The sequence below is a fragment of the Fragaria vesca genome, linkage group LG3 (assembly GCF_000184155.1).
Source record: "Fragaria vesca subsp. vesca linkage group LG3, FraVesHawaii_1.0, whole genome shotgun sequence".
NCBI lineage: Eukaryota > Viridiplantae > Streptophyta > Magnoliopsida > Rosales > Rosaceae > Fragaria > Fragaria vesca.
In genome coordinates this window covers 7,900,617-7,911,062 of record NC_020493.1, presented here as the reverse complement: position 1 = coordinate 7,911,062, position 10,446 = coordinate 7,900,617, and the positions used below count along the sequence as shown (strand labels likewise).

Below are 10,446 nucleotides of genomic sequence, written 5' to 3'. Positions count from 1 at the left end.
AAACAAATGGACGGACTGAATTCTATCCGGTTCATGTTTATACTAGAAAAACACAATTTTGAGGGCCTTAACGATGACCAAATTTGCTGAAATTTTGCATAGATAATCTACAAAATATTATCTAGATACTAGACGGTGGAGATGAGAAAATTTGATCGAAAAGTGGTGTAAAAATAAAAATCCGTTTCAAAACCATTGGTCTGGACGTCTGCAACCGAGAATGGCTATATATATATTATATGGTGGGTGGGCATAATATAACTTGTTGCAACTTTTTGGTTGTGTGATAGTCAACTTTTTGAGGTTGGGGTTCAGATGGAAAGAACAAAGGAATAGGATTGGATATTAGCGTTGCTTACATGTGTTTTTCTAGTTTATCATTAAGCCCATCTTGACTCGATTATTTTACAAAAAGTCAAAGCTTCAAACTGTTATAAATTTTAGTTTTTGAGCTCCAACATGATAAGCTAACTTGTCTTGTTCTCTCTTTTTTGGTGACAGTTGTATCAACTTGTATGAAACAACGTTCATATGATTAGAGATAAACTGGATATCTCATCTTCCAATGACATTTCTGCTCGCAGTGAGCTCTCTACTAGCTTCATGATCACACACACAGAGCTTAGAGCTTCAAAGATTCACAGTTGATGACTCCCCATAGAAATGGGTACTTACTCAGACTCCCACATTTGCCACTGCCTGAGCCTCCTCTCCACTCTCAGGCGAAACTCTGTGGTCACAATCGCCGGAAACCGGCGAAAGACCGGCAAGGAGTTCGTGGACGGCGTCATGGGTCTGGCTCAGGGCCTTGTCCAACTTGGACTCCAGTCCGGTGACATCGTCTCCATTGCTGCCTTCAATAGGTTGGTTACTTTGCTACCAAGTATTGAGCTTTTAGATTAGTATCCAAAAAAGTACTGATCTTTTGGTTTTGTTGTGATTATTAGTGAGTTGTATTTGGAGTGGTTACTTGCAATTGCATACGTTGGTGCTATAGCTGCTCCTCTTAATTACAGATGGGTAGGTAGTGAATTTCAAGATGTAAAATATATTGGTTCTTACTATTACTTCATGTGAAAGATCACTAAATTTACCATGTGTAGAGTTATGAAGAGGCAGTTTTGGCAATGGAGGTGGTGAGGCCAGCAATGCTGGTTTCTGATGATAGCTGTGTATCTTGGTATTCTAAGCTTCAACATATTGGTTTTCCTTCTCTGAGGTGGCATGTTTTGCTGGATTCTTCCTCGGATTTTATATCGACTTCGAATGTTAATGGTGTGTTACTATGTATATATGCAGTTTCCATCAAATTAAGTACATGACCTTATTCTAAAAGATTCTGTGTTTGATTTTGCTAATTGAGTTTGTTGTGTGTTACTTGCTCTGCATTATTGTTTGGCCAGTGTTAACAACTGAAACAATTATAAAGCAATCTGTGAGGGCTGCATCATTGGATTACTGTTGGGCACCTGAGAATGCTGTGATCATTTGCTTCACTTCTGGTATGAACTCTCTACATCTTCTGTTTGTTCTTATATATTTACATCCAATTTTTGAGATAGTGTGGTGTCAATCACAGCATTTGTAAATTGTTTTTTTAATAACTTGATTGATGCCATTTTGGAGTTCACAACTTTGAATGCATATTTATAAGAACTGAAATTTGTGTAAAGTAATCAACTCATGAGGAATTGCATGGGATTCTGTTTTGATTATCTGTGTCTTACCCAGGAACCTCAGGAAGGCCAAAAGGAGTTGCCATAAGTCACTCGGCCTTTATAGTACAGTCCCTAGCAAAACTCGCGGTTGTTGGCTACGGTGAGGAAGATGTATGCATTGTGTGCTTTCTATACCTATGTGATATCGAAAGTGTGTGAGTCACTGATTTTATGATTCAAATTCAGCGTAGAATCAGCAGAGTTGAACCTCAAATAGCTGAACTGAATGAGCTTTATATATATGATTCTATGATTATTGCAGGTGTATTTGCATACAGCTCCACTCTGCCACATTGGTGGTTTGTCATCAGCACTAGCAATGCTCATGGTTGGAGCATGCCATGTATTTATACCTAAATTCGACGCTAAGGCTGCCCTCAAAGCCATAGCACAACACAATGTGACCTCTCTAATCACCGTCCCTGCCATGATGGCCGATTTAGTTTCTAAATTCAGGTAAATCGATCAGTTTGCTTTGGAGAGTAGCATTATAATTCATTCTGTTGAAGACTTGAAGTAGAGTGATTTAATTGTACTCAGGGGAAACGATACATTTAAATGCATACAGAATGTCAAGAAGATATTAAATGGAGGTGGAGGTTTGTCAGTTGAGCTCACCATAGCTGCCACCAAATTGTTCCCTAAAGCTAAACTTCTCTCAGCTTATGGTGAGTCCCTCATATACAGTATAAATCGGCAAGAATCTCAACCAGTGTTACATATTTTCTCTCATGATTTTGCAGGGATGACAGAAACGTGCTCTTCGCTGACCTTCATGACCCTGTATGACCTGAACGTTGATCAAAGAAAATCACACACAGTTGATCAAACAAGAGGTATTTGTGTTGGCAAGCCTGCTCCTCATGTGGAGTTGAAGATTTGCACCGATGGAACTTCTGATGTGGGTAGGATTTTAACTAGAGGACCACATGTGATGCTTAGATACTGGAATGGAACTGTAGCAAATGCAGCTGCAGAGTCCAACAATGGAGTTTGGCTCGACACAGGTGACATTGGATCCATTGATGTCTATGGTAACGTATGGCTTGTAGGACGAGCAAATGGTCGAATCAAGAGTGGAGGGGAGAACATTTACCCTGAAGAGGTGATCATCACACACATTGATTACGTGCATCACAACTTGGATATCATCATAGACATGCCATTGTACATAATGCTTTGTGTATGAGAGTTCATGTTAGGTCTTTACCAAATTCTGATGCGGTAAAATTTAATGAAGCAGGTAGAGAGAACCCTATTACAACATCCAGGGGTTGCCAGCGTTGTTGTGGTTGGAATTCCAGACGCTCGTCTCACGGAAACGGTCGTCGCTTGTGTTCAGATAAGAGAAAACTGGCAATGGGTGAGTACAAGTACCAAAGACTCAGTTGCAGAGCACATGCTTCACATTTCCACTGAGATTCTTTTACAATATTGTAAAGAGAAGAATTTGACTGGGTAATGGTCTCCTGAAATCTGTGATTCTTTGCTATTCAGATACCTCAAATCAATATACTAGTATGGTGGTTTACATGTTCTTTATCAATCTTGCAGGTTTAAAATACCAAAAAGATTCATTGTATGGACGAAGCCATTTCCGGTCACAACGACTGGAAAAATAAGAAGAAACCTAATCCGGGGAGAAGCTATGTCACATCTGCAATATTTGATCAGTCATTTATGATTCCCTTTTCTACTTTCTCATTGTAAAATGGAGGTGAAAATACACCATCTCCATCAAAACTGGAATCATGACCTCATTCAAAAGTCAGAATTTTGATGAAACTAAAAAGAAATTAGAAACTATGGGGAATTCATTAATCAAACGAAATGGACATGTAACTATGATATGTGAAAAGCCAAAATATATATTGAACTAGCAGCCTGTCACATGTACAAACTAGACCATAAACCTATATGAGACAGGTGAAACTTGAAACAGAAGTTCCTAAAGTATATTTCACATGACGAGGGTTTTACCTCGGCTCCTAGACAAAAAAGACTTCGTAACTAAGATTATATGTCACCAAAACCAAGCTCACCATCTGCTTTGCCAGTACTGGTAGCAACCATTTGCATCTCTTTCTCTTCAGCAAATTTGCTTATGTAAAAGGTTTGGCACCACATATAGGAATTATATTTCTCATCAGACTCCGGCTCTTTCAAGCATTTCCTTAGATTTTGGTTGTTTTAAATAAGGCAGTAAATTCCCTGTAAATATAAAACTACAGAACAATTAACATCAACAATATAAAAAATAAAAATACCAAAAGTATAAATCCAATCATATTATCAAATGGCATGGTTAGTAAATACGAACATTACCAAGTCAGAAGCATATCAAACAGATCTAATTGTCTGGACTTAATTCCCTTTTCACCAGCTTCAAGATATCAGTTATCTGCAAAAGCAAGAGAAAAGGCTGGATTAATACAAGGCTTTTTTATGTACATATACACACAATAACACAGTGATACTAGTGTGTTAATTTTCATAACCTATTTGCTCTAGAATTAGCTAGATTTAGTTATAAGTTAGTTATTATTATCTAATGTAAATGGGATCCATATCATCATCTAAATGTAGTGCATCAGTTTAGTAAACAAACATGCTTTCACATAGTCTCAAAATTTGTTATCAGGCACCACTACATTCACCTTATGTCATACATATTGATCTGTGACTATTAGAGTGGCTAAAAAATTACTCCATTAGGCACCACTACATTCACCTTATGCCATACATTTTGATATGTGCCTATTAGAGTGGCTAAAACAATTACTCCATTAATTTACTATTTGTTTTGTAGAGTTTCTGTAAGCAAGTTTACATGATTTCCATCGATTTGTACCAATATTTCTATGGATATCAAATACATGCAATAGTATCTTCACTAACACCAACATTTTCATCCTTGCACTCATTCCCCTAAAACATAGCACATAGAGCTAAAATAATCACGGGGAATAGAAGAAGGTGTCTTACTCCAGGATAATGCTGCAATATTGGTGAATAATGATCAAGGGCAATGTATATTTTTTCAACAAGATTCAACAGAGTCTCCACCTCATCCCCCAAAAGATCAACCTGTCCAATGATATGTACACTCCATTATATACACTCTTCAAATTTAAAATATCACGACTAATTCATATTTCATAGCATAACTAAGTGTAAAAAAGGATATACAGGACCTGTCACATATAAGAGGCAAGCATGCAGATAATAGGTAATTACGTAAAACAAATTCAGTCTTTTTAAATCTACTTTCATCCATTGGACAGATAGATGCCAACGAGGAAGAGATATAAACTTCTTTAGTAAATCAATATGCATACTTTCTGACACCGTACAGTGTAAACATATATGTTTAGTGTCCCCACATATATTACCAAGAATTTCCTAGATGCTTATGACAAGTAAATAAAACCGCAGGACCTCCCCTACAGTATCGTCACCACAGTAGTGTTTAACCACCAAGATCGGGATGGATTGGTGTGGTTCCTCTACGCCTAGGACACCAGAATATCGAACCATGAGCGAACAAAGGCATGAGAGAAAAGCATAAAAAATAGCTAAGTCATAGTACACGTTCAAAGATAATTTCTAACTAGTACAAAACTCAAGCCTAAGACTGGTAAGGAAGGCTATGAATATGTGTATGTAAAATATGTATATATAATACCAATAAGTTAATGAACCCTAAGAGAAGTACCTAGAAGATGGCCTAGTGTAAAGGTTCAAAGACGACCGGATATGATACAATTAGGGCTTCACACTGGAAAGGAAGGCATATCCTGGTGAATGGGGAAAGATGGCGTTCAATTGAATATCAAACAATGCATCTCGATTATATGCAATCAATTCAGTCCATGAGTTCCATAGCATGGAATCGAATTCGAGGCCAAGAGATCATGTTGATATATATACATACATGTTACCTGTCTACTATACATACCTCAGCTTCAGCTTTCTCAAGGTCAGCACATTTCTTTTCAAATCTCTGCTTGTACAGCATTCCTCGTCTTACAAGTACATCAGCTTTTTGTTTAAGCACATGTGACTGAGAAGTCAAACTTTTCAACCTGAAAACATGACCGTGCAAAAAACAAAATCAGAACTTTACAACTAGCTAAAGGACAATCAGAGTTCTCAAGTCCTGTAATTCAATCTATAAGTCAGTCGGAACATTAAAATAAAACAGAATTCAAACCATGAAAATGCACAAAAAAAGAAACAGCAGACAACAGAGACATAACAACCTCAACATGTACTTTTCCTTTGCATTGCAAATTCCTTGCATACTTATTCCATCTTTTGCCCCTGCAGGCTCAATTTTCTTGGTATGCCAATGCATTTCAAAAGATAAAGGCACTGAAGTTGCGTGAAAACATAAATAGGTGACAAGTTGCATATACCAAGCCTTCATTTAAAAAATTCAAGTAACTTCATTGGATTGATCTGTTTTATGAGAAAAAAAAATTGATGGATTTGGCCAACTAAGATCAAATAGCGAACAAAGAACAAGGGAAACTGATGTAGAAATGGAGAGAGAACACAGTAGAAGAAAAAACCTAAACTGGGGGTAAACACGATTCAAAACTTCCCCAACGAACATACTGAAATCTCATATCCTATTATAATAAAGCCTATCAAAAGAGGCTATCCAAAAATAATGAACACGAGCTACTGAAGAAGTTGTCAAACTTTTTGGATTGCATCCATAAAACGTTCTTACCTGATTAAATGAATCCATAAAACGTTATTACCTGATTAAACAAATTGGTCTGCTACATAACAGTTCTACCCACATACATATCTCTTTCCAGGTACTCAAAAAATCAAAGAACAAATTAAGATACATTTATGGATGTGTGGCTTTGAGTGTAGAGAAGTCTCAGGAAACATGCAAGACCGGAGGATCAATTTTATATACAGAATTACGGCACAAAGGCACAGAAAAGAAAAGCATTCAAAGATAGCAAAAGTTGTGCAAAGTACCTCGAACATTTCCCCGATATATCTTGTGTCACTCGACATTCAAAATCAGTAAACGATTTCAATAATCCACTGACATAGACAGCTATTGATTCAAATTGCTCACTCAGCTCCCTCTCTTTTGCTTTAAGCAAAGATTCAGCAATCTGCTTCTCATGGTTGACATCAAGAAGCATCCTTCTATCTTCCTCAAGTTGCCTCAACTCTTTCACTGCTACTGCAAGCTTCTGTTCTAACTTAGATATGTCTGCCTTGTGTCTATCATTTTGCTCCAACGCCTCAACCAAATCACGCTTTGCAGCATTTGAAACTTTAAGGCTTTCTGAAATCAATTTCTGATGTTGACATATCTCACCCCTTAAATTTATAACCTCTTGAGCAGCTAATTCATATCGTTCTTTTTCGTTTGCCAATGCAGCTGCTGCATCTCGTGCCAACTGCTCCTTTTCTTCTACCAAAATAAGTACTTCTTGCCGTAATCTCTCTTTGTTTGCAACCTCTACTTTTAATTGTTTTTCCTTGTCTCGTTTTTGCATCTCGTGCAAAACCCGAAGTTCATATTCATCAATATACTTGATGTTCAGCTCATTGAGTTTCTCCTCAGCATCCTTCAAAGCATCTTTGAACATAACGTCACACAGTTCTTGCATTATGATGGACTCCATATTCAAATCTTCCGATTGACATTTGCTAGCAGGTTCAGCATCATGAAAAGCTTCTTCGAATATACTTTTGTAAATTCCATGCAGAATACTGTTTTCCACCTGTGACTCTTCAGCAATACGTTTGACCTCATCCACCACTTCCCTGACAACACCAGCAAATAGATCTTCACCAATTACAGCTTCAACGTGAGCATCTTCCATAGCTGCTTTAAGATTTCCAACTGTATTCAATAACTTTGCTTCAGCCAGAGTGTGTTGTGACAGGTTCTCCGAAGCTTCAGAAATCTGTAGTGAAAGGCACTTAATTTCTCTCTTCTTATCCTCGAGCAAATCTCTGAGTTGATGGTTTTCTGAGAGGAGTGATTCCACTTTATCTTTCAAACTGGTGAGACTTTCTTCATTGCTGCCACATGTACGAGGAAGCAATGTATCCACTTCCTCCTTTTCTACAAGAATTTCATCTACTTTAGAAATCACCTCAGAGATTCTCTTTCTCAACATATCAAAATCCTTATTCTTCTTCACTGTTAGAGAGGGTCCCTTTTCTCTCAGCAATTCCCTCCTGTAGCTGAAATGCTGCTCGGTCAGATCTTGTATTTTTAACTCATGATTTCTCTTCAGTTTAGTAATCTCATTCTTGCAATGACTTATCAATTCTTCTTTATTCATATGCTTAAGCAAGACAGGATCCAAATGTTCTTCCATATTAATTTCTTTCTCATCATGTATACCATTTTCTTCCCATAGAGATGAAGCTGCTGATGCTGATGCTGATGCTGATAATGTTGCTGCTGCTGTTGTTATTGTTGATGGTAATGATGATGCTGATTTAAGATAGTTCAATACGTTGCGGTGTGAACCGGCACCCTTTTTACCATTGCTACTCTCTTCTTCACCTTCCAAGGATCCATGAGAAGATAGCTGCCCATTGTCAGAGACAGATAGTGATTTAGAAATAGCATCTAGTTCATCACGTATACCTGATATCTCTTTCATCTTTCCATCCCAGTTCACAGTTTTTACATCACAAAAGGAATCCCTCATGTTTCCTCCAACGGTCCAAATACAATTACTCATCACAAGTGCTTCAATTTCTGCTTCAATTTTTGCTTTAAACTCCTGCTCCAGCTGCCACTCATATACTGATGTCTTTGACAAGTGAATCATTTCTTCCACCTGTTGATAGACACTTTCTATTGTAGTCTTCAGACTATCCAAGGTTCTTTCCACATCCCACTTGTCAGATACTTTATCTTGCAGTATGTCACCCAAACCTGAACCGAAACTAATCCTCTTCATTGAACTACGCATTCTTATGCTATCAATTTCTTTTTTGAGCTTCTTGAATTCCTTGTTAGTAGTACCTCTTAAGTGGACCAAAGTTTCTGCTATTCTATCATGCCCAGAAAAAGCTTCAAGGGCACTAGGCTGCTGAATTCCATCTCTGCTACCTATAGGAGTAAGTCCATGTTGGGTACCTGTTGGCAATCGGGGCATTATTGAAGACCCTGAGAATTCGTTCTCATCAACACCCACGTGATGAACATGCAACATTTCCTTCAATTTAGTCACCTCTCGTTCTTTCTGAGCAATTTCCTCAGCTGCCTCTTCTGTCACTGCAGTCACCATACCCTTGATGACCGAGTCACTCACCATCCTCGATATGGTCAACCGGTCATTAATATCTTGCATGTAAGACTCCAAATCCTCAAGAATGTCAACACCCAGATGATCACTTTCTTTCACACCATTGCTAAGCTGCTCCATCCCACCGTTGCACTTTTCAACACCATTATGCATAACCTCCAGCTGCTCCATCCCACCATTGCACGATCCAACACCATTCTCCATGACTTCCAAACTCTCCATAGCCTCTAATGCTCTTCACATATATCGAAACAACATCACCACCAAGTACCAGATTGCCCCAATCACTCACTCAAGCCACCAGAAACACCAAAACACCATGCACATTGACAAAACTGCAAACATTCATAAAACAAAATCATAACCATACGCGGCAAAAATCATAAATCACATTAAACAAAGAAGCCCCAATCCTTTCTACTCAAAAATGTGAACCAAATTACAAAAACCTGCTTGGGGGCCAATCAAATCCATAGTTTCTATTCTAGTCCCATCTTAAAAATCTCTCATTTTATCCATTTCTCACCAAACAAACACAGCACAAACATATATTGAAGCTCAAACACCAAAAATCAACTATAAATTTCAGCTCTTTTCTACTTTCCCTCACATCCCAACTTGAGCTTCCACTAAACCAATTTCAGCTAACAACAAACAAAAGCAACTTTAACCCTAAACAACCCAAAATGCCAAACCCAGAAAGCCACTTACTTGCAGTAGTGAATCAGCTCAAGGAGCTAAGCTCGGCCAAAATCAACGGTCAGGGCGCGTCTGGAATCACGAAATAACCGTTGGATTAGGGAAAAGCCGGGTTCTTTGCAGATTAATGGTTTCTGATTTTTCTGGGTGGGTCTGGTTTTCTAGGGTTTATGGAGGGGAAGAAATCTCGCAGTTATTGGATTTGGTGAGAGCGGGAGAGGGGATTGGAAGGACTTGGCCCCCAAATACTGTCTGAAATTACGAGAATTGCCACTGGCCTGACTCTCGCCTTGGAATTGGGAAGTCTTGTCCCTGTGAGTTTGTGACGTCAGCGTATGAATAATTTGTTTGTATTAGAGGGCATACAAAATGGCCGTTTTATGTTTGAGACTTGATTAGTTCGTCACTAAAAAGTAAAAACATAGCTTGAGGATTTGAGGATTTAACAATTTGCGGCGCGGTTTTTGAATTTGAGTTTTTTATATTTTGGAGTGTCGTAAAACTTGCACAAAAAAAGCGGCTAGGCACTATGCTGCAATACATAGTTAGAGCATTTCACATGCGTCGGCGGATTAGTCATTAGACCTAAAAAGCCTTTGGGATACTATGATTTGATCAAAAAAAAAAAAAACTTGCACAAAATTATAACGTTATTTTTTGTTGTATCAATGATAGAACTCATATTTCATAAAAGTATTTTCTCAATTCCTTTTGCTTTT

General features: G+C 38.0%; 2 protein-coding genes across 2 annotated transcripts; one reads left to right on the top strand and one right to left on the bottom strand.

Moving 5' to 3' along the window:
• The first annotated feature begins 663 nt into the window (after positions 1 to 663).
• LOC101295406 (2-succinylbenzoate--CoA ligase, chloroplastic/peroxisomal-like) lies at positions 664 to 3,402 on the top strand. The gene is made up of 10 exons (XM_004295555.1): positions 664 to 863; positions 948 to 1,020; positions 1,104 to 1,275; positions 1,404 to 1,502; positions 1,732 to 1,829; positions 1,981 to 2,174; positions 2,259 to 2,404; positions 2,462 to 2,823; positions 2,962 to 3,176; positions 3,273 to 3,402. Exons 1-10 carry the CDS (start codon positions 664 to 666, stop codon positions 3,400 to 3,402), a joined length of 1,689 nt encoding a protein of 562 aa, XP_004295603.1.
• Positions 3,403 to 3,650: 248 nt separating this feature from the next.
• LOC101307569 (WPP domain-associated protein-like) lies at positions 3,651 to 10,049 on the bottom strand. The gene is made up of 6 exons (XM_004293936.1): positions 9,740 to 10,049; positions 6,720 to 9,363; positions 5,677 to 5,803; positions 4,704 to 4,805; positions 4,044 to 4,119; positions 3,651 to 3,929 (listed from the first exon to the last, which is right to left on the bottom strand). Exons 2-5 carry the CDS (start codon positions 9,248 to 9,250, stop codon positions 4,069 to 4,071), a joined length of 2,811 nt encoding a protein of 936 aa, XP_004293984.1. The 5' UTR covers positions 9,251 to 9,363; positions 9,740 to 10,049; the 3' UTR covers positions 3,651 to 3,929; positions 4,044 to 4,068.
• Positions 10,050 to 10,446: the final 397 nt, after the last annotated feature.

Bases quoted from the DNA above. Each gene is read 5' to 3' on its own strand.
- LOC101295406 (XM_004295555.1), top strand. From the start codon at position 664: ATGGGTACTTACTCAGACTCCCACATTTGCCACTGCCTGAGCCTCCTC. The intron at 864-947 runs GTTGGTTACTTT...TGTGATTATTAG, and splicing joins TCCATTGCTGCCTTCAATAG to TGAGTTGTATTTGGAGTGGT. The intron at 2,824-2,961 runs GTGATCATCACA...TTAATGAAGCAG, and splicing joins AGAACATTTACCCTGAAGAG to GTAGAGAGAACCCTATTACA.
- LOC101307569 (XM_004293936.1), bottom strand. From the start codon at position 9,250: ATGGAGAGTTTGGAAGTCATGGAGAATGGTGTTGGATCGTGCAATGGT. The intron at 5,804-6,719 runs GTACTTTGCACA...TCATGTTTTCAG, and splicing joins ATATCGGGGAAATGTTCGAG to GTTGAAAAGTTTGACTTCTC. The intron at 4,806-5,676 runs GTATGTATAGTA...ATCATTGGACAG, and splicing joins TTGAGAAAGCTGAAGCTGAG to GTTGATCTTTTGGGGGATGA.